The sequence below is a fragment of the Cucurbita pepo genome, chromosome 18 (genome assembly GCF_057944985.1).
Source record: "Cucurbita pepo subsp. pepo isolate OVF chromosome 18, ASM5794498v1, whole genome shotgun sequence".
NCBI classification, from domain to species: Eukaryota; Viridiplantae; Streptophyta; class Magnoliopsida; order Cucurbitales; family Cucurbitaceae; genus Cucurbita; species Cucurbita pepo.
Window position 1 is genome coordinate 7,095,484 of NC_141815.1, and position 23,805 is coordinate 7,119,288.

Genomic DNA, 23,805 nt, shown 5'->3' on the forward strand with positions numbered 1-23,805 from the left:
GGAAGGAAATGGGTTACAATTTTTATTTAGATTCCCTTTACTATGTTCTTTGTCTTCTTGTCCTTTTCATTTTCATTCTCCATTATCTCTTCCCTCTATATGTTCACCCAAAAAAAGAATTTATTTTTTGAAAACCAGACTTGAACGGGTCTGGATTGAGTTGTTGCAAACTAAACTCACAATTATGTTGAGTCGGTTGGAATCGGTCGAGCTCATAGCTCATTTCCTTGCGCGAATCAGTTGGGAGAACACGTGAACTGGATCGGGCCATGATTATTCTCTTTGGGAATGAATGTTTCGCTATCGAAGAAATAGGGAGAAAGTTACTTCAACTTAGTTGCTTCAACGCCTCTAACGATTGAATCTTTACTGTGAAGTCTTTTATGACTCGAACACAAGTTCAAAATTTGTGGGAGTCTCTTAATATAAGCAATTCGATCTATCATGAGTTGTTCGTAATTAAAATTGAATCAAAAGTTCATTTTACCCCTGTAATTACATCTGACACTTTAAGTACTACTGATTCTCTAATAAACATTTGTTTATAATCCAACCAGAAACCAAGTTTCTCTCGGACTAGTGAGAGAGTGAGAGCATTGTTTAAGTTTTGAGATCAACACTGAATGAAGCTACTCATCTACTTGTTCTATACGGGAAGAAGACATCTCGTGAAGTTATGTTCCCAGCTCCTTATTTGGTCAAGTCTGGAAAATAGTAAACATATTGAATCGGCTACAAAAGTCGTTCTCACTCATACAAATCAATGGACAAGGTAGGTCGTATCAATAGTATTACCAAGATAAGGTACCCAACCTTATTATATGCCACCCTATATTAAACTGTAAATAATTAAAAGTTGAATAATTAATTAAGAGATTTTATGGTATAAATTCTAACATCGAAAGAACCCAAGGAATAGGTGGGTTTTGTAGTGAGGCCTGACAATGAACAACCGTGTTGGGAAGAAAGTGATCAACCGAGAGGAGAGGGAGTAAATCACGAGATCTCACCATTCATCACTCATTGGATAGATCTAGCTCGGTTAGTAGATGCCAAGATCGCGTCAATGATGGAGGAGGGCATGTCATCAGTTAGTTGAGTATGCATCGGTGGTGGGATAGCGTGAGGTTTTCCAACTTAAAATATGGGAGATAGGGAGATTTGAATAGAAGTGTTCGTGAGTCAAGTTGGGTCGTCTCGAGACATTTTTTAAACGCAACTCAACCCAATTATAATCAATTCAACCACAATTTTTTTTTTTTTTTTTTTTTTTTTTTTTTTTTTTTGTTAGATTGGTTTAGGAGAAAACGACAATTGACTCTTTTCTTATCCATAAAATAAAATGAAAGACTTCAAAGTCATAAAATCCTTTTTTGAACCAAAAAAATAAATCTCTCCCAACGTCAATTCAATGATCTCGACAAATAAAATACGAGGACTAAATTTCAAACTTTAAATATCAAATTCGATTCAATCTCCAAACGATTATAAAAAAATCTTATCTTAGAAAAGCACGACTTTACAATTAATTTAGAGGTTGTAAAAGCGTTACAAAAAAGGGAAAGTTTTAATAAGAAAGCAACAAATAGTTGCAACTTTTAGAAACAACAAAGACAACAATTTATGATACATTAATGATAATAAATATGGTTGTTTCATATTTGTCAAATCTAATAATGAGAATTTGATTAACTCTAATAATTATGTAATAATTTGAAAATCAAACTCAAATAAATGTTTAATAATTATGTAATTAAAACATCTCTCGAAAAGTGAATAACTACACCTAGAAATTCATAGATAATAATATTTATAAACTTAAATCAATCTTCAATTAATATTCGCTATTTAGAGGGCAGAAACTAACTAAAAACCAAAAACGCTAGTATGGATTAGTCAAACCACACATGCAAGATTCCATATTGGTTGGGAAGGAGAACAAAGCATTCTTTATAAGGGTGTGAAAACCTCTCCCTAGCCGACGCGTTTTAAAAACCTTGGGGAGAAGCCCGAAAGGAAAAATTCAAAAAGGACAATATCTGCTAATAGTGGACTTGGGCTGTTACAACATATACCAAAACCAACTTGTTAACTCGATAGACAAAGAAGCAAACTTCTCAGACTTGCTTTTAGTACAAATTCCGCTTAGCCAAAGCAAAAACCAATTGATTTGCTTTCAGTTTTTAGTTCGGTGTAAAGTTCCTTTACACCAAACGACCAACCCAAACAGCCTTTAACTCGAATCGACAGGCAGTCAAGGTTAGTACTTTTGGTTTTTGCTAGCATCTCTATTGGAATCTACTAGTACCAACAAAGGACTAAGATACAAGAAATTGTCAATCTCTAGGAATCACAATTGTATTTTTAAAACTAGATTTAACATTATATGCTCCTTCCACAAGCTGTGACTTTTAGATCCAACTAACTTGTATTTCACTCACTTTCTTGATTCTTAATGAAGACTTAAAGAGTCACCGAGCCATATCTTCTCCCAAGTACTACACACAAACTCTCTCTTTCTATGTATCAGTCACTTTTAGGAATGAAAAGAATGATCTTTAGCTCCAATTTGGACATATTTGGCTTGATAGGAACACCAAAAGGCCTATCAACAACAAAGATGCAACGGCCCAGATCCACCGCTAGCAGATATTATCCTCTTTGGGCTTCCCCTCAAGGCTTTAAAACGCGTCTGCTAGGGAAAGGTTTCCACACCCTTATAAATAGTGGTTTGTTCTCCTCCCCAACCCATGTGGGACATCACAATCCACCCCCCTTCGGGGGCCAGCGTCATCGCTGGCACTCTTTCCTTCCTCCAATCGATGTGGGACTGCCCCCAAATCCATCCCCCTTTGGGGCCCAGTGTCCTTACTGGCACACCGCCTCGTGTCTACCCCCTTCAGGGAACAGCGAGAAGGCTGGCACATCGTCTGGTGTCTGGCTCTAATACCATTTGTAACGGCACAGATCCACCGCTAGCAGATATTGTCCTCTTTGGGCTTTCCGTTTCGGGCTTCCCCTCAAGGTTTTAAAACGCGTCTGCTAGGGGAAGGTTTCCACACCCTTATAAATGGTAGTTTGTTCTCCTCCCCAACCCATGTGGGACATCACAAAAGATAACTCAACTTCTTAGGTAACACTCTCTTAAACTCAGACATATGCATACCTTCAACCAATTGATAAAGGTCTTTTGGCTTCATTGCTTCCCCTTTCTCTATCCAAATTCCTTCACAAGGGTCAGAAAAATACATGATAATAATGATATAGCAAGGTTTATAGATTACAGAAAAGAAGAAAATGCACAAAATGATTGATTTCTTATAATTTAACATTCTGAAACACTTTGGGTAAGTAAACAAAAAGGCAGACTCATATGGCAATAAGAATTGCTGAAGAACAAAACTGACAAGAATATTACTGGGGAACAGAAGATGGGGTAGAGAGTTGAACCCAGGCAAACTCCTCTTTATATGCTATGCTGGACTCACAGGAGGCTTCACATGTATAGACAACAATTGTCGCCCAGTCGAGTGAATCCACGTCATTCTTTACCCCGAAATAATAAAGCAACTGAGGCAAGATCTGTTGTCACCAAAGCAAAGTGTCCAACTTTTAAAACTAAAAAACATAATGTGGACCCAGAAACAAGAGAGGAACAGCTTCCTTTTTTTCGTGTTGGGGGGGGGGGGGGGGGGGGGGGGGGGGTAAATACAAACAAGTTGCCTAAAGTACCTGGAATTCATAACACATGGGACCGCTACAGTAACTGCATTTTGGGATATCTGCTTTCGAAGGCCGACCACTTGACATTGGCCATAAAGGTTTAGATCCATCATCTCTACAATATCTGGTTTCAATTTTTATTAGTGAAATTAATAGCATGTTCGACATTGAGATGAAAAACTTGAGTAAAAATGTAACGGCACATTTCGATCATCACCAAGTGTGATAGCACCACTTGTAGTTGTAAGAATAGGCTCAAAATGCTAATATGACTAAGATTTTAATTTTATTTAGTACCCTGATTCGAACAGCATCTAGGGCAAGAGAACTTTTTACTTCATTCTCAATTTAAAAAACTATCAAGCAACTAATCAACTCTTATGATTGGTATTTTCGTATAAAGTAATCACAAACCCATGATCGAAGTCCGTTTGGCCATGGATCTTTGAACATGATCAAGTTCAATAACTTGGTAAAGAAGAAAACTTGAAAAATTAATATTACCTCAAGACTTGTTCAGGTGCCTTTGATAAGCGAACTTGAAAAGAGGCCCAAGACTTTCTATCATCATCTCCCTGTATACCAAAAATTTCATAAAATTTATCACCAAAAAACTCCTCTTTCAATGAAATTCCGACTTTCATAGATAAAAGGAAGAATACAAATCAACAGTAAAGAAAAGGAGAAGAACAGACTACAGAACAGGCCTCCTATCCACAATGAAACCCAACTTGAGAGTACAAAAATGAATTCAAATCTTAAAAATAATTAAACAACTTTGAAGAAGTAAAGATACAAAAAGAGGCACTAAGCCCACTACAAAAGAAAACTTAACTTTTCAAATGATATACGATACCATAAAGATCGATACCTCAAAATTGGCCAACAAGGATTTCATCGAGTCATCCATCCTATCCCTACGAACCAAAGCATTTGCATGGGAATCGTCCTGGGATGTTTCCATGTTGAACTCACTCTCGTATTCATGTATGATCCCAAATTCAGGCCAAAGATGCTTCTTTGAAACTGTCGTCAAAAGCAAATAATTATCAGTTCAATTTTAAGAGTTACTTCCCCTGCAAATCTTAGGCAGTGTTTTCAAAGTGCAAGGCGCACTCTAAGATGACAACCTCTTTAATCACCTCATGGCAAGAGGCGACAAAAAAATATTGTCCTAATGAAGAAAGGCGCACTTAGTAAAATGATTAATAAATAATATTTTTGACAATAATAAACAAAAATACTTGGAGTCTAAAAGGTTAAAATAACAACAAAATTATGTAAGTTTCAAACTAAAACTAACTTCTGCTATTCTTTTTCTTCAATTCTTCTTCCTTGGTTTTTCTTTAACTTTTCTGCTTTATTGAAGGATTGAAGAAGAAATTTTGGAGAAAAAAAATAAATAAATTTTGAAGAATGATTGAAGAAGTGAAAGCAAGCGCCTGTGTTGCCTAGAACGGCAACTGAAAGGCGCAAAATGCATGCACCTCATCGAAGGTGCTTGCACTGGGTACTTGCAGACGATAAGGCCTTGCCTTGCCTCGCCTGTTGCCATAGGTGAGCACCTGGTTGTGCGTCAACAACACTGATCTTAATCAAGCAATTGATCCAAGAGCTTCTACTCGATATTAAATATTTTTAAGGTAAGTCCTACTATATATATATATATATATATATATATAAACTACATAGATTGCAAAAGAAACCGGACATCCAAGGAAAGGGCCAAATCCAAAAAAATAAAATAAAGAACACAAATCTTCTAATTCTCTAACGAATAATAACCCTAGAGAAGTTTTTTTTCTTTACCAACCTTTCTCAATATCTGTTTCGTATTGACCGTTGATCTGTCCAGAACTTGACAACTGAGAAGATATGCACATTCTTTGGCAATCAGTTTTATGCCCAGTACGCCAATGAATAGCCTGAAGTTATATAGAATAAAGTTTTGAGGATCAGAACAAAGAAGTTAATTTGGTTTTACTTGTCAAAAGTTCAGAAAACAAGAAATTGTACTTGCAGCCCGGTGCAAATACGATACCTGATGTTTCTCAGAGCAATAGCGTACTTTTCTACACTTGCTACAAACTTTATCTCCTTTCCAAGTACCACACCAGCTACAAGGTGCAACTGAAACAACATCAAATATGTTAGAGATGTTTCATAAATCAGCAAAACTTTAAAGAGCTTTAATGAATAAATGTACTTTTAGGCCTTCAGTAGAAAGAAGAATAAATCAAAACTACCTCCAGATGCACAAGGTTTGTCAGTCCCATCATGTTTTGGGGCTTCACTTGAGTAAAAGGGATTACTACGAGGTAATTGGCCACGGAAAACTTTCACACTACCAAAACAATTACAGAGTTACTAAAGAAATTTTTAAAATGTAGGATACTGAATAAATAGAAGGATATCATAAGAAAACCAGCTGGCAGTACCTTCGAGATGACTTCTCAGACTTGCTTTTCCATTGCTCATGTTGATCTCGTAGAAGACAAGTCATTGATGGACACATAAACACAAATAACGTTCGATGAAATGTTGAGTCCTTCTCCACAATAGGAGCATAAATCTAACAATTTTTTGAACAGGAACAAACCATCATAATCTATAATTCCATTAGGAAACGTCAATAATAGTCGGAAATAATACGAAACTATATGATCTCAAAAAAAGAAAAAAAAAATCACACCTTGAACAATAAACACAAGGTATTTCCTAATTAACTCCTCAACATGTTGCACATTTGATAAATTAATTTTACTACACTTTTCCCAGATGCAGAGTCATTGGACTATAAACTTAGAAAATCTTTCCTATTCTAATTACTATTTTTTTTAGAGAATTGAGACTGCAATGCAGAAAGCAAAAGAAAACACCCAAAATGTTTGAGAACAAATATCATTAGAACAAATACCTGGAGCAGAAACTGCAGAGGCTCTCCACATATATCACAAACACAAGACCTTCCAGACGGCAAATTCACTGGATCCAACCATGCCTGCGATGCCAATTATTTATGCAATCAAATACTATCCAGCTTCAGTACAATTCAATCTTACAAGTAGACCAAAAAAAACATTGTCCATCGTCACATCACTAACAACATTGAAGTTCAAGCAGAAAATTGATAAAGATATAATATATAAAAGAGAAATTTGAAGAATATGGACTGTGCTTACACACCGGTACTCCTCCAGCCTTGCTTGGAAATAAATGAGGAAGAAGAGACCAAGAATTTTCGGGTTTCTCGACAAAACCCAAAACCACTGATTCATCTGATTCTTCATCCTCATCATCATCATCAGTGTCAGAGTCATCTAGCAATTCTTCATCATCATTAATGTCCTCGTCATCCAACGAGGTGATACGGAGGCTATTAAGTTTTTCCATGGACTCCACTGCACCATTGCCAATTTCATCCATATCGACGGGCTAAACCTCAGGCACCAAATTTCATTAATCACAAGCCAAACCTTCGTTTAACAGATGATAATCAATCAACCAACCAAGAAGCCTCATCGGCCATTGCCATTCGATCAAACTCAAAATGTTAGTGTTCTACTTTCTATTTCCTTGTTGATAACAAAAAATTGTTACAATAATTTCGATTCTAACAAGATTTGCATAGCCAATAAACTACTTGTTTTTTGCTTTATTCATCTTCTTAAACGCTTTTCCCTTCTTATTCCTTGATTCACTCTTAGTTTTATAATTTCATTTACACTAGTTGAACATTGATTGAAGAAGAAATCAACCAAAATAAATTGTTCTTGATTTTCATCTTCGCAAGTGAATAGAATAAAGGAAAATAACCAAAACGAAACGAAATTAAAAACTCACCAGACGCCGAGGGTTGTGAGTTAAAGCACTGTACTTCTGAGTGAAACAAAACAGAGATAAGTACTCTGATTGATTGCTCAAGCGAGAGACTGTGAGAGGGAGGGACGGCGGCGATTTCGTCGGAAGGTTGAAACTATGACAGCCGCTGACAAGGCGTCCGGCGGGAACGGCGGAGCACTGTGACAGTTGCTGGTAATGAGAGGGAGGGCGTGGCTGAAGGTGAAGTAGGGTTTAGGAAGAAAGCCAGTGGATGGTTTTACAAAAATTAATTGAATTTATTTATTATTATTATTATTTAAAAAAAAAATATTTAAAAAATTAAATTAAATTAAAAATTAAAAAATCTGATAATTAAATTAAATTATACAAAATACCATCTAAATTTTAATTATTCTCAATAAAAAAATTAATTTATTCTAAAAAATAAGCATATAGATCAGATTTAATTTTTAATTATGAAAATAAATGGGAATTTTTTTGAAAAAAATTAATATTCTGATAATAAATTAACTTTAATGCATTTTGATAATGAATTAATTTATATTATCACGCATTTTAAATTTAAATATTATTTCTATTCAAAAATTAATTTTTCAATTTTTAAAAAATATTATATTTAAATAATATATTAATTTATATTATTTTGTTTTCTTCAATTAAATAAAAAAAAATAGATTTTGAATAAACTTTTGGAATTAGGATTCATGAATTAATATAATAAAATTGTAAATATGGATGTATGGATCGTTCATGAATTAAAGCCCAATAAACACGATATTGGGCCCAACTTTACTTTCGCACTAAATTGGGCCGCCCGGTATAATGTTGACAAGAAACCTTTGGGCCAGGCCCACTACTATTATTCTTCCATATATTTTTCAACATTAAATATTTTATATATATATATATATTAAAAGGATTTAATAACATAGGGAATTAGGAATGATAATTTAAGTAAATTATACTTGAAAATACTCGAGTAAACATTTATTATAATATATTAAAACAAAATATATAATTTTGAATATATTCATAGTTTACTCAAGAAAAATGAAGCTAGTAAGACTCTGTGTCCCCCATTGAATTAGGATTTGGAATTCAGATTTGACATTTGAAGACCATGACGTTCGGCTAGATTTTGAACAACTTTTAACATTGAAGACTATTCTCATAAACAACATGGGTCCTTTTGCGTCCTTACTGGCACACCGCCTCGTGTCTACCCCCTTTAGGGAATAGTAAATCAATGTGGGACCACCACCAAATCCATCCCCTTTGGGGCCAACATCCTTACTGGCACATCGTCTCGTGTCTACCCCCCTTCAAGAAACAGCGAGAAAGCTGACACATAGTCCGGTGTTTGGCTCTGATACCATTTGTAACGGCCTAGATCCACCGCTAGCAGATATTGTCATCTTTGGGCATTGTGATGTCCCACATTGGTTGGGGAGGAGAACAAAACACCATTTATAAGGGTGTGGAAACCTTCCCCTAGCAGACGCGTTTTAAAGCCTTGAGGGAAAACCCGACAGAGAAAGCTCGAAGAGGACAATATCTCCTGAAACTACAACGCTAACCATTTTTAGCTTTGAGGAATTTTGTGTTGACATGTTGTGTAGGTCGTGTGTAGAAAAGTACTGCACATCCAATTTGTCTAGACTATAGGCTACCTAGGAGACTATGATTTTAAATGATAAGTTCTTATTCATGATTGCATGATTTTCATTTCCCGACCCTAATAGTGGGGCCACTTACTACCTAAGAGACTATGATTTTAAATGATAAGTTCTTATTCATGATTGCATGTGTTTCATTTCCAGACCTTACTAGTGGGGTCACTTACTGATTATTTCTTAAAATACTCAAGTCATGTACTACTCTTATATTTTCAGGTAAAGGTAAGACACCTTTGTACGGCTGACGGTGACATCGCATCAAAGACCTTGAAACCTGCATAGGGTAGTTGCATTCATTTTCGAGAACTTAGATCAGTATAAAACATTTATTTTTTAATATTTTTCTTCGTTTTATTCTAATTTACTGAATATTTCCTTTGTGGGTCTTAAGACTAGGGGTGTACATTCAACCCGACAACCCAGACCAACCCAACCTGAACTATAAGAGTTGGGTTGGGTTGGATTAGCATTTCAGGCATGGTTGGGTTCATTTTTCTGAACCCAAATTGAATCGATTCGGTTTCGGGTTCGTGAATAAAACCTTTGGGTTAACCCGAGCCAAATAAAAATATATAAATTATATTAAGAATCTTTCCATATTAATAGGTTTGCTAGAGTGTTACTTTCGCTTCTTTGAGGACACTCACGCTTGAGTTCGACGACAATGTTGGGTTGGGTTACCAATCCAACCAACCCAACCCAACTTGGACCCGGACCATGTACACCCTTACTTAAGACCATTTCTAAAAGTATAAGTCCATGACATCATTTTATAAAGTCGTTTTAAATGAATGTTTCTACATAAAAAAAAAGTTACGTCATGTATATGGTAGCGACTCTAAATCGATAAAACCTAGAATCGTTACTTAATACCTCATAAAAATTTTCTTAGAACATATTAAAAGAAATCGTGTTAGTATACGGAGAGTCGAGATGTAATAAAATTATGGTTGACATTAACCATAGAGTCAAAAAGAATCATCCATTCTAAACATATTATACAAAGTTTGTTGTGGTCAAACTTTCCTTTGACTTTTTAAATTATCCACTTTTATTTTATTTTTTTAATTCCCATGTAAATCATTATAAATTATTATTAAATACTAACCTTAGTTTAAATATTTATACTTCTAATATAAATATTTAAACTAAGGTTCGTATTTAATAATAATTTATAATGATTAAATACGAACCTTAGTTTAAATATTTATATTAGAAGTACCCAAACATTATTATCCCAAAAATATCAAGAAAATCATTGAACACAACAAACTTTATGTTATATATTATATAGTTCATAAAAAATATATAAATGTATTTCTAAAGTCATATGACCTATATTTAAATCCGAACTTAATCAACTTGAACTATCTAATCCAGATCATAAACAGTAAGTTGGGTTATATTTTTTTATCCGTTAAGTCATATTAAATTTTAAAAAAATAAAAAATTTGAATCGATTTACAAGTTGACATTTTCCTAATCAGATCAACCCGATCAACTCGAAAATAGAGTTACAATCTAACTTTACTCTACTTTAAAAATTATTACGAACATTAAAGAATATTTGACGTATAAAATTAATGTTAGTGATGCAGATGACTTGTAAATATTTGATATTTGAATTTTATAAAATTTTAGTTATTAATGTAACATATATTTCGGATATATATATTTTTTTAAATAATTAAAAAAAAACCCGACACCTCAACCCGAAATTAGTAGGTGGGTCGTTGGATATAAAATAATAATAATAATAATAATAATAAATAAAATTAAAATTTTATTTATTTATTTATTTTTGGTTTTAAGTGGATGTGAATATTGTAGTTGAGTCAACTGTTGTTAGTGCAATTTTGACCATGCTTTTTTTTTTTATTCCAAAAAAGAAAAAAATCTACTTTTTCTGCACAAAATCTTACAAAATTGATTTTTTTGGATTTGCTTTTTATAATTACTTTTTAAAAAAGATTTAGCTTTTTTTTTTCTTTTTTTTTTAATTTCTATTTTCTAATAATGTCATGATATTTTCTTTATATTTTTTATTTTTAATATTGGATTATATATGATTTTAGCATTGTCCCATAAATGCATTTGTTTTCCTATGTTTCTAGATAATATATATTTTTTTTATCTTAATTGTTAAATATTGTTGATATGAACCACGAGCAAGGAATTTTCATACCTCAAGGTCCAATTACAGAGACGAGAGCTAAAAAGCTACAACAAACTTTGTACACTTATATTCAAGGTGAGCTCATCAAAGAAAATTCTAGAAGACGTTGGAGACCTTTATTATATGTTGTGCAAAGTTGAGCTTTAAGAAAGAGATGCATTAAATGCATTTTAAATGGCATTTAATGAACTCAACCAAAGTTTATGGAGCTAGGACGACTAATAAAAACATTTCATTCATTGTACTATTTAATTATAATTTAAATATTTGTTTGTCCTATGTGGGTTACAATATAGTCTTTTAACTCTTATATTAAAAACTAACTTACATATAACAAACAAATATTTATATTTAAATTATAATTAAATAGTGCAATAAATGAAATGTGCTTATTAGTCATTCTTGGACTAGTTTCATAGATTTAGCTGAGTTCATTAAATGCTATTAAAGTGCATTTAATGCATCTCTTTAGCTCAACTTTGCACAACATATAAAGAAAGGTCTCCAACGTCTTTTAGAATTTCTTTTGATGAGCTCACCATAGCTTGAATATAAGTGTACAAGGTTTGTTGTAGCTTATTGTCTCTCGTTGTTGTAATTGGACCTTGAAGTATGAAAATTCTTTGGTCGTGGTTCGTATCAATTGTATAAAAATTATTATTATTATTGTTAATTTCTATTAAATCAATTTAGTAATTTTTTTTTTGTCCATTTATTCGATGATTAGAATTCGAGTGAATTTATATTTAAAAAATTAATGATTTCTAGAAGGTTGATTTTTTTTTTTTTTTTAATGAAGTCAAATGTTGCGTAGTTGTCTCGTTGTATCATGTCATTTCGAACTATCTTTTCTTACTTTAGGGTTTATTTCGGACGAGATGCTTAATTGAGCTGTCAAACGACTAAAAATTTAGTCTACATGGGTTGGGTTGGAAAAATCTTTTGAACCAGCTAAAAATTTCGGGTCGGTTGGGTTGGTGACTCGAGAAACTTGAATAGAGTTAACAATCTAACCCTCTAAAAAATTCGGGTCGATTGGGTTGGTGACTCGAGATTTTTTTAAAAAATATATTTATTCAAAATACATATTACATTAATAACAAAAATTTTATAAAATTTAAATATCAAATATTTTACGTATTGAGCGCATGATATGAATCACGACCAAGAAATTTCCATATCTCAAAGTCTAATTAGAAGGACGAGAGCCAAGAAACTACAACAAACCTTGTACACTTATATTCAAGCTATGGTGAGTTCATCAAAAGAAATTCTAAAAGACGTTGGAGACATCTCTTATATGTAGTGCAAAGTTAAACAAATGCATTAAATGCACTTTAAGTTGCATTTAATGAACTCAGCTAAATTTATGGAACTCATCCAAGGATGACTAATAAGCACATTGCATTCATTGCACTATTTAATTATAATTTAAATATTTACAACCCCTACGTGACACATAACTCTCAAATTAAATTGACCAGTAAATGAGAAATACCATAACCTCCCTATTAAAATGGCTAGTTTATGATAACGTTACAATGCATCTCTTTCTTAAAGCTCAACTTTGCACAACATATAAGTGAGGTCTTCAACGTCTTCTAGAATTTCCTTTCATGAGCTCACTGTAGCTTGAATAGAAGTGTACAATATTTGTTATAACTTCTTGGCTCTCGTCCTTGTAATTAGACCTTGAAGTATGAAAATTCGTTGGTCGTGGTTCATATAAGTGCATCTCTAACATCTGCAGCAAACGTTAAATATTCCTAATATTTTTAAAACTAGAGTAAGATTGTAATCCTATTTTCAAATTAGCCGGGTTGATAAAAAAAAAAAAAAAAAAAAAAAAAAAAAAAAAAAAAAAAAATCAACCTGTAAAAAATTCAACCAAACTCAACCTTTATGGTCTGAGCTGAGTAGATCCGGTTGATCAAGTTATCGAGTCATATAAACACTTCTAACGTTCACCGACCATACAATTTATTACCGATCGATGACATATAACCGAGAAAAGAAGGGTATAATTGCAAAATGGCAAAATTAGAAGGACTTAATTGCAAAATGAAGGGAACCCACAAGAGTAGGGTATGGCCAGAGTTTTTGGGATAGGGTGAGTGTCCATTATTAGCAGAAGAAGCCCTTCAAGTAGCTGTCTCCAATTCCAATGCCATTTCATGATCACAACCACCCATTCATTTGGACCTATTCTAATCAAAATTATTAATCTTTCAATTCCAATGCCATTCATTTTTGCTAACCATTTCTTAGACATAGAGTTAATCTCGATCGGGGTTAAATCGTTCGGAATCTGGCTATGATGCCATTTATAACGGTCTAAGCCTACCGCGAGTAGATATTGTCCACTTTGGCCCGTTACGTGTCGTCGTCTGCCTCATAGTTTTAAAACGCGTCTGTTAAGGAGATGTTTCCACACGTTCATAAGGAATATTTTGTTATTCTCTTTGATTGATGTCGGATCTCACGAAGGTTTTGGCCTGGTAAGTTCGTTGTTAGATTGAGTGTCAATCCGTAACTATGACCTACTGATGAGTTCTCCTAAAAAAAATTTGACCTTACGTGTGGTTTAAGTAGACCATGTGACGTGATGTATATAAATTTGGAGTAATAATCAACACATACCTAAATGTAGACCTAACGTTTGAATTTTTACTTTAAAAGAAAACGAGTTTAAAACTTTATTTCAGATGTTCGATTAAGACTTACACTCTTCTTTACATTTAATTCATGACACGTTGAGGCAAACCCATAAATATTTTTAAAAGACAGCAAAATTTTAGATTTTAACGAGATATATATATATATATTAAAATTTAAACTTTTAATTTTTTAAAAAATGTTTAATAAGTCTCTAAACTTTAAACTTTCAATTTTGTGCTAAATGGATCTTCGAACTTTAAAAAAAATATCTAATAAATTTCTTAATTTTTAATTATTAAAAAAAATCCAACTTACGAGTACAAAATTGAAATTTTAGGTCACAATCGCACTTTTGATGGCAGCGGACTTACGATTGTGCGGCACTCACTTTCCAACGACAAGTGAGCTAAGCCAATTCGTTCTTGCGTCGCCTACGACCAAGCGACGTATACTCGAGCCTCTGACTTCGGTTTTAAGAGAAGGTTTTAGAAAACGAGGAGAGATTTTTAAAAGATACGTTATATAAGCAAGCAAGAGAGAAATAACAACGACTCACAGTATATAATCTTGAGTAGGGAGAAGTTGACAAAGTTTAAGAACCAATCAGACATGTTTGTTACTCGAATAATTTATAATTTAAGAAAAAACAGAGAGGCGTGGCTAAAGAAGTGGTTTGAAACATTGAGCGCCGACATGAAAGGACAATTGTTGGAGGAGCCCCCACCGGCCACCATCACCAAACCAACCATAGCAACAAAGTAAGCCCTACCTCCCATACTTATGGCCTTGTCTCTTTCCCAACCCCTGACAATAGATAAGCTTCACACCACCTTGCACTCAAATCCAACCACTCGGGTTCATCCCGTTCGGTAAAAGAGTGTTCTTTAAATCTTAGGAAGGCATTTGAGACTGACCTGAAGTGTGTTTATGTACTAAGGTGACGTTCAACCCGTGTCATTTGAGAGAAACAAAACCAAAGCACTCTAGATCGAGTTCTTCCTGATCGAAGACATCTCAGACTGACCAGAAGTGTGTTTATGTACTAAGGTGACGTTCAACTTGTGTCATTTGAGAGAAAAACAAAAATAAAGCATTCTAAACCGAATTCTTCCTGTTTAACACGAACAGGTGTAAAGAGGTCAGCTTGAAACGACTTTTTAAGTGCTTAAAAAGAACAACTTTCAAAAAGTGCTTTTTAAATCTTAAGAAGACGTCCCAAACAGACCTGAAGTGTGTTTATGTACTAAGGTGACATTTAGAAAACAAGAAAAAAGCATTCTAAACCGAGTTCTTCTCGTTTAACACAAGCAGATATAAAAGAGTGCTTGAAACGATTTTCTAAGTGCTTAAACCGACCTGAAGTGTGGTTATGCAACAAGGCATACATTCAACTCGTGCCATTTGAGGGAAAAACAAAAACAAAGTATTCTAAACTGGGTTCATCCCGTTTAACACAATCAGGTGTAAAAGGGTATGCTTGAAACGTCTTTCTAAGCGTTTAAACATTTAAGAACATTGAAAGGCATTCTAAACCGTCCCTAAGTGTGGCTATGCAATAAGACAGACATTCAATCCGTGTCATTTAGTTTCTTGAAGACAACAAGACAAAAGACTAAAAATCGTCATCGAACGGGCACCCGTTTAGCTGTCGGGTTTGACATTCAAACCAAGCCAACACAGATTGAACCCTCCAACAACTCTATGGTCTCTATAACTTTCATTATGCAACCACTAAAATGAAGAGAAGACAGAAGGGAAGACGAAGATGTTGTAATAGTTATTCATATAGACAATCATTTGGACATGTAATCAACAACAGGGCAGCAGAGCAAGCAGTAGCAGTAATACTAGAAGTTCATACGAAGGATTCTCTCCACTTATTATCAGTCTAATGGAGAAACTTAGACTTACATTACATGATGACCTTAATGATATATTCTACAAGCTAATCACATTTCTATTCAGATAAACACAGTTTCACCAAGTTAGGCAAACCCCATAACAGAGAGATCGAGAGAGAGACTCGAACCGTAAAAGTACCTGCTATGAATTTCACTGCTGCAGCGGTTGCTGCTGCTTTCGATGGAAAGAATGCGTCGGTAAAGCATCAAATTGAGATCAGGCTCAATGATACCATAATGGAATATCCTGCTGTTTCGACAGTGTATCGATGGCTGCTGCACCGGGAACTTCTTCTTTGTAGTCGAAGGTCGACAAATCGAATGGAGAGCCAAACATCATGTGGAAGTTGTTGTTGTTGTCGTTGTTATTGTTGTGCTCGTGGTGGTTGTTTTCGAAAGGTGAATTCATTGGCTTAAACTGGTTGAATTGGCTGCTAGAAACGTTCGATCCCTCGAAGAAGTTTCCGTCCATCATTATACCTTGATTGCGAAAGTATTCGTCTTGTTGAGGTTGGATCTTTAACTGAGGAAGATTTTGGTTCTCCGTGATAGCGCTGTTACCGGTGTTTACGTTGCTTTTGTTTCCTTGGATGTTGGTGTCGTAGATCGACATGAGCTCCCTGATCATCTTTTGGTCGTCTTCTGGAACGCCTAAAGTGGACAGGTCGAAGGACGATGGAACCGAGCGAACTGGGGGTGGAGCTGACTTGGGCGGGGCGAATGACTGAGGGAAGATAACTGGTTTAACCTCATTGACATGAAAACTTGAGCCATTGAATTCTGAAGAAGTTCTATATGGACAGGACAACTGATGGTTGTCTCTAGACGTCCTGTCGTTGAACCCGAGACGAAGCTCGCTATAAGGACACTGGAGGAACTCACAAGTATAGATCTTCTGATCCATCATCATGTTCAGATCGCTGGTCGGTTTCCTCTTTCGCATAAAATCTAAGTTTGTAGAAACCTCTCCTTCGATTGCATACGGTGGTTGTCGAAGGGGCACCCGTTCTCTCGTTCTCTCCATTCCCAAGTTGAATGAGCTATGGTTATCAGGTTTACGATCTTGAACATCAAAGCTCGGTTCCTCCTCAGCGCCTTCTACATCGTACTCGCTGCAATCGTTAATGACCAACGATCCACTACCCCCACCGGAAGACAAAGGCGGGCAAGAATTGGGATAAAGCTCCCGAGCCAAGACCTCCTCCTGGTTGATAATAGCAAGCCATGTAGCACTCTCCTTGGCAGTCATCTTGTCCTGCAAACACTTCGACTGTCTAACAAGTTTTCGGATCTTGGCGATATCAGGGGACATATGCTTGATTACAGCAGTCAAAACACCAACTTTCCACGCTTTTTTCAAGTCGTGGGGCTTTTTGTAAGGTGGAGGACCTTGGTCCTTCGACAACCCGAGCTGAGGCCACCATTCCTCGACTCCAGTAGGCCACCACGGTGGAGGAACGCCTTTCTCCAATGGAAATCTTCTTTGAGGAGGGTCACAGTGCTGCATCAAAGCTGATAAAAGAGATCCAAGGGTCGTATCCTGAAGTTCCTGCAAGGTATGCGGGGTTGGACCGATCGAATTACACCCATCGTTTCGTCCGGGAATCGCATTGTCAGCCTGGTACTTAGCTATGGCAGCCGGTCCGTTTCTATCAAATCTAACCTTGTCTTTCCACCATTCACGCAGATTATCCGATGCCCCGGTTACTGGCTTTCCCTTCTCTGGAATTATTCCATATACAAAACCTTGAGCATTACAAACTTCCATAATCTTCAACATGTACTTCAAGATCCCATCATGAGCCCTCGACATCTTCTTCCTCCTAGCCTGGTCTTGAGACTGTCGCTGCTTCGCGATATCGATCCCTTCCTTAACCTTACTTTGCTCTTTAAGACGTTTGAGACGCATCTTGTCCCTCCACATCCTCCTCTCAAGCTCATCGACATCGATCTCTTCATCAGAATAATCATCTTCCACCACAACTTCAGGATCAGCTGGTCGAGCTACGACATCTCCATCCACAATCGGAGCCGAAAGGAAATCCATATCGTCACAAAATCCCATCTCATTGAACATCATCATCATTAACCCGAAAAGGGTATTCACCAAACTCAGATTTACACCAAAAACAATAAACAAATCCTACTAAAATTCACTGTGCTTCCTCACCTATGCAAATAAATTTCAGTCAGACTCAGAATTAATAAAGAGACATTCATTTCATTCTGAATCGAAAAAATCGCAGCCACGAATCAATACATATAACGAAGAACACCATTTATTCCCTCTAAAAGTTCCTCAAAAACTAAGAGAATTCCTTGTTCTTTCTAAATATTCTTATTACATGCAAAGTTCAACCAAATAAAGAAGATCAAACAGGAGACAGAACAATTTCTTCAAGCTGTTCTTAATTCGTTCTACACAGAAATTAAACTCAGAATCAAAACACAAAAGAATCGGAGCATTAAACATCAAATCAGAATCAAACGCTTCAACACAAAGTAATCACAAAATCAACAATCAGATCTCATCTCCAACCTGAAAACGAACACATATCTTCAAAAAAAGAAAACAGAACATCACAACCGATCATCCTCCAAAAAAACCCCAAAATCAAATTTCAAAGCAAAATCAAACAGATTCAGATCTACAAACAAAATCCAACTCACAAAACCATCAAAAACACCCGTGAAATTACTCAAAGAAAAAAAGGAGTAAACGATTAAACAAAGAACAAAAACAACCTGAAGTGAAGAACAAGAGAGAGATTAGAACTGGAAGTCAATCCAGGAGGAAGAAACCGAGTAATCAGAGAGAAAAAGGAAGATAATCTAATCTAATAAAGAAAAGTTGGGGGAAGGGGGGGAAGGGTTTGAAGTTTCATGTGAGATAAAAAAAGAAGAGTCGGTCGGTCCCTTGGTGACTGTGAAAGGTGAGAGGTCATTGGTGAAAATGGCGATGGTGGGGACTGTACTTTTGAAGGGAGAAAAGAAGAAACCCCCGAAATCCAGAGGAGAGAGAAAGAAGAGAGAGAAAGCGTTTCTTTTCCATTTACATGTCGAAAACCTCTGAGAGCTTTGGAGAGTTGCACATGGCGGAAAGCAAGAAGGAAGATCCAGAGCGTTGGATAAACACAAATTTCTATTTTATTATTTATTAAATATTTAATTTTTCAATTTTCAACCATTTTTCTCTATTTTTTTTTTTAATTTTGTTTTAATTATAAAATTTTACAAATATTTTTATAATAGAAATTTAAATATTTTTATTTTCAAATTACAAATTATATTATTCTTAATAAATCTTTATAATATTCGATATTTTCTTAAATTCTTGAATCCATTTATTCCAGACTGGAAGAAATTTCTGTAAAATTAGAGATGCCCACGAGACAAGAAAGAGCTGTAAAGTCTTTCTCACTCCCGTTCTCGCTTCTTATTTCAATTCTCATGTCTATGAATTTTCTCATTTATTTTTGCACCCAACATAGTGAATATTCCTCACAACGAATTCACAGTAATCAAATATTTACTCGAATTATATATATATATATATATATATATTTATTTATTTATTTATTTAAGAATATTAATTTTAAAAAAAAGTAAGGGATACTTTTAATTTTTTAATATAATTTTTATTAAAAACAAAAATATAATTATTCAGGATACTTTTAATTTTTTAATATAATTTTTATAAAGTAAATAAAATTTAAAAATTGGTAAGTAAAAAAAGTTAGAAAGTAAAATTATGAATGGAATAAATTAAAGAGCGTTTTATTTAATTAAAAAAAAGAAAGAAAAATAAATAAAATAAAATAAAAGGAAAGAGAATTTAAGAATAGGAAGGGTACTGTGGGGACCGCGCTGCTTGTCGGCTTCTGAGGACACTAGGGCCCACCATTTGAGGTGCGTTTTATTTCTCGTGGAATTTTATTATTAATTTAATGTTTTTTTTTTTAATTATATTTTCCATGAAAATTGATTCTTTTATTATTATTATTATTATTATTATTTTATTGGAATATTGGCCTTTTCCCCCAATTTTATTAATTGTAAATTATAATGGGATTGTTTCTTTTTGGAAGACCAATGATGTATACCATGTTACCATGTATGATAATATTAATTTAATTTAATTTAATTTAATTTAAAACTAAATTAAAATTAAAAGTCGTTATGTCAATCGATTTGTATTAGCTTACGCTCGATGTCAATATGGTCACGTGTATTATTATAAATAGATAAATAAATAAACGTGGTTGATATTCATTTTATTTTTTATTTTTTATTTTCGTAATTTTGAGTTATAAAATTTAAAAAATAGTAAATAGATTCTTCTTGTAACGACTCAGATCCACCGCTAGAAGATATAGTTCTGTTTTGGCTTTCCATTTCGGGTTTCCCCTCAAGGCTTTAAAACGTGTCTGCTACAGAAAGTTTTTCACAACCAATGTGGGATTCTCACAATCCACCTCACTTAGGGGCCAACGACCTCGCTGGCACGCATTCCTTTCTCCAATCGATGTGGGACCGCCACCAAATCCACTCCCTTTTGGGTCCCAACGTCCTTACTGGCACACCGCCTTGTGTCTACCCTCTTTTGGGGAACAATGAGAAGGCTGGCACATCGTTCGGTGTCTGGCTCTGATACCATTTGTAACGACCCAGATCCCCTGCTAGCAGATATTATCCTCTTTGGACTTTCCCTTTTGGGCTTCCCCTCAAGACTTTAAAATGTGTTTGCTAGAGGAAGGTTTTCACACACTTAGTGTTTCGTTCTCCTCCCCAACCAATGTGGGATTCTCACAATCCACCTGACTTCGGGGGCAGTGTCCTTGTTGGCATTCGTTTCTTTCTCCAATCGATGTGCCCCACCAAATCCACTACCCTTCGGGGTCCAGCATCCTTACAAGCACACCGCCTCGTGTCTATCTCCCCCCCCCCCCCCCTCCCCTTCAGGGAACAACCTCCTTGCTGACACATCGTTCGGTGTCTGACTCTAATACCATTTATAACGGTCCAAGTCCACCGGTAGCAGATATTGTCCTCGTTGGACTTTCCGCTTTAAAGAAAGGTTTCCACACCCTTATAAAGGGTGTTTCGCTTTTCATACAGTGGTGTGGAAACCTCTCCCTAATAGACACGTTCTAAAATCGTGAGGCTGACGGTGATACATAAAGGGTCAAAGCGAACAATATCAGCTAACGGTGGGCTTGAACGGTAATTATTTACAAAACTGATTTTTACCACGTAAGGTGATGTCACGTATACCTTATTATCTACCATTAATTTATTACAAGAAAATGATACATTAGTAATCTAGAAGGCGTTGACTATTATAAATATTCTTTTTATCTTTTGAATGTAAATTAAATGCCCATCCTAAATTAGGTAGGGAGCTACATAATTTGAACATTGTAAGTTTTATATGGATAATGTCATTTACTTTTAAAGTTTATTATATTCCACCCTTTTTGACTTTTTTTTTTCAACCATAAATTAACTAAATGCTCTCGATCAGCTCTCGAACCCTATATTATTCGAATCAAATCTAAAGCCGATTGACCTTCTCGATCGATTTGTTTTTTAAAAAACATGTTTTTATTATTAAAATACTTCATCAACTAAATTGCACGTATGAATCTCGTTTATTAGGAGTAAGACAACCAATCTTTAATAGTGTACTTGTCTCGATGGGCAAGGGAGCACAATGGTTGATGTGGCTTATAGAGCCACAGTATAATAACCCAAACCCACCGCTAGCAGATATTGTCCTCTTTCGGCTATCCCTTTCGGGTTTTTCCTCAAGGTCTTCAAAACACGTCTACTAGGGAGAGGTTTCCACACCATTATAAAGAATGTTTCGTTCTCATTCCCAACTGATGTGGGATCTCACAATCCAATCCTCTTCAGGGCCTAGCGTCCTCGCTAGCACTCGTTCCTTTCTCCTGTCGATGTGGGATCTCACAATCCACCCCCATTTGGGGTCTAGTGTCCTCGCTAGCACTCGTTCTTTTCTCCTATCGATGTGGGATCTCACAATCCACCCCCATTTGGGGTCCAGTGTCCTTGCTGACACTCGTTCCTTTCTTCCATCGATGTGGGATCTCACAATCCACCCCCATTTGGGGTCCAGTGTCCTCGCTAGCACTCGTTCCTTTCTCCCATCGATGTGGGATCTCACAATCCACCACCCTTTGGGGTCCAGTGTCCCTACTGACACTCGTTCTTTTCTCGAATCGATGTGGGATCTCACACACAAGGCCACTCTCTTTGTGATTATATTATTGGATACACGGTGAGGACTATTAAAGGGTTGTCATTAACCTTTAACGACGAACCATATGCGCATACGAGGTCTATATTGGTATCAATGTATTGGTTGTACTAGGATCGTGCCTAGAAGCATATGTTATGCATTGTCTATTGTCTGTAGTTAGTAGGTAGAGGGGTCGCTCCCATGTCTATATGACCAAACGAGCTCTATTAGAGAATATCCAACTAATTCTCCAGTAGTAGATTGTCTACGGAAACAAGAGCTATATATGTCCTTCAACTTATAGCACGAGAACAATTCCTAACCCTTGAGATTACTTTTACTGAGACGTGCTTACGAAAAGCTAGACCTCATGACTCCACTGATCAGGGAGTGCTCAATGAAGCCTGCCTCCGAGAACCAATCATTGAAGATAATCACGAGAATCTAATGATTCAAATTAGCTAAGAGGAGTCATATGATATTGGGTTTAATAGCTTCGGGTCGAGACTTCAGGCTATTACTTGAAGGGGCTTGTAGACACGTGTTACTTATATATTGAGTGAACGAGTATGGCTAGTGTCTATTTGTGAGCCCATGAGTTGAGCTATTTACTCGGTAATTTTCTACTCATGTGTGCTACCTTTTATCCTATGTAAGTAGTACCGAGTCGTCTGGTGATGATGAGGGCGTAGCAAATCTTAGCGACTACAAAGCTAATTTGTTTAGAGTATTGCTTAGTCTCTACCGCTTCTACCGTAAATCTATTTTGATCGTGTATTTGTAAATTACTTTATTCAAATCAGATGTATTTATTTTATGATTTTTTTTATAATATATATAATAAATAAGCTTTGTTATTTGTCATTTCTTTTAATTATTAAATTTGATAATATTAGCATAATAAAACAAAATAAAATAGCTTTATATGGCACGTGCTACATGTGATTCCTTTGTTTCACATGTTTTTCAACTTATTCTATTTTCAAGTCAACTTCAAGTTTTGTGATGAGGACAAAAACGTCTTTGTCTTTTTATATTACCTCAATAAATAAATAAATAAATATATATATATATATATATATATATATATATATATATATATATATATTAAATATCTAATATTTAAATTTTATAACACCCGGGTCTCCGAATCTTTAAATTTGATATAAAATAATACGGATGAAAATGTTACTAACCCAACTGGAAGTTTAAATCAAGTTGAGCTTACGACCTTCAATTTCAAAGTTCGATGGTCACTGTGATTATTGAGCAATGTCGATGGAGAATTTTCTACTTTCAGAAGGGAAATAGGAATCCGAGTTACACCTTCTAAAAAGACACTGCCCGAGACAGTCAAATAAGAATCCCGACATTGCCCGAGAATTTTCTACCTTCAGAAGAATATTGGAGTCGGGTGGAAATAAGAATCCCAGTTGCACCTTCTAAAAAGTCACTGATCGAGACAGTCAACTTGATGAGCAGAAGCTCAAGGACATGAAAGTAAAAACGTTATCTTTTTCGGGAATTGAATAGTTTCATTATTGAAATGATTGCCAAGAAAGACAC

General features: G+C 35.2%; 2 protein-coding genes across 2 annotated transcripts; both read right to left on the reverse strand.

The window, feature by feature from the left end:
• Positions 1–3,298: 3,298 nt before the first annotated feature.
• Positions 3,299–7,807, reverse strand: LOC111779594 (zinc finger (MYND type) family protein / programmed cell death 2 C-terminal domain-containing protein). The gene is made up of 11 exons (XM_023659668.2): positions 7,567–7,807; positions 6,910–7,158; positions 6,641–6,724; positions 6,162–6,295; positions 5,970–6,067; positions 5,765–5,853; positions 5,537–5,648; positions 4,595–4,749; positions 4,228–4,298; positions 3,733–3,847; positions 3,299–3,582 (listed from the first exon to the last, which is right to left on the reverse strand). Exons 2-11 carry the CDS (start codon positions 7,147–7,149, stop codon positions 3,415–3,417), a joined length of 1,266 nt encoding a protein of 421 aa, XP_023515436.2. The 5' UTR covers positions 7,150–7,158; positions 7,567–7,807; the 3' UTR covers positions 3,299–3,414.
• Positions 7,808–15,842: 8,035 nt separating this feature from the next.
• EIL2 (ETHYLENE-INSENSITIVE3-like 2) lies at positions 15,843–19,079 on the reverse strand. The gene is made up of 2 exons (XM_023660020.2): positions 18,723–19,079; positions 15,843–18,147 (listed from the first exon to the last, which is right to left on the reverse strand). The coding sequence occupies exon 2, from the start codon at positions 18,061–18,063 to the stop codon at positions 16,201–16,203; it is 1,863 nt and encodes a 620-aa protein (XP_023515788.2). The 5' UTR covers positions 18,064–18,147; positions 18,723–19,079; the 3' UTR covers positions 15,843–16,200.
• Positions 19,080–23,805: the final 4,726 nt, after the last annotated feature.

Coding starts and splice junctions, on each gene's coding strand:
- LOC111779594 (XM_023659668.2), bottom strand. CDS start 7,149: ATGGATGAAATTGGCAATGGTGCAGTGGAGTCCATGGAAAAACTTAAT. Junction 3,848..4,227: donor GCACCTGAACAAGTCTTGAG/GTAATATTAATT, acceptor AATTGAAACCAG/ATATTGTAGAGATGATGGAT. Junction 3,583..3,732: donor CCATGTGTTATGAATTCCAG/GTACTTTAGGCA, acceptor TGGTGACAACAG/ATCTTGCCTCAGTTGCTTTA.
- EIL2 (XM_023660020.2), bottom strand. CDS start 18,063: ATGATGATGATGTTCAATGAGATGGGATTTTGTGACGATATGGATTTC.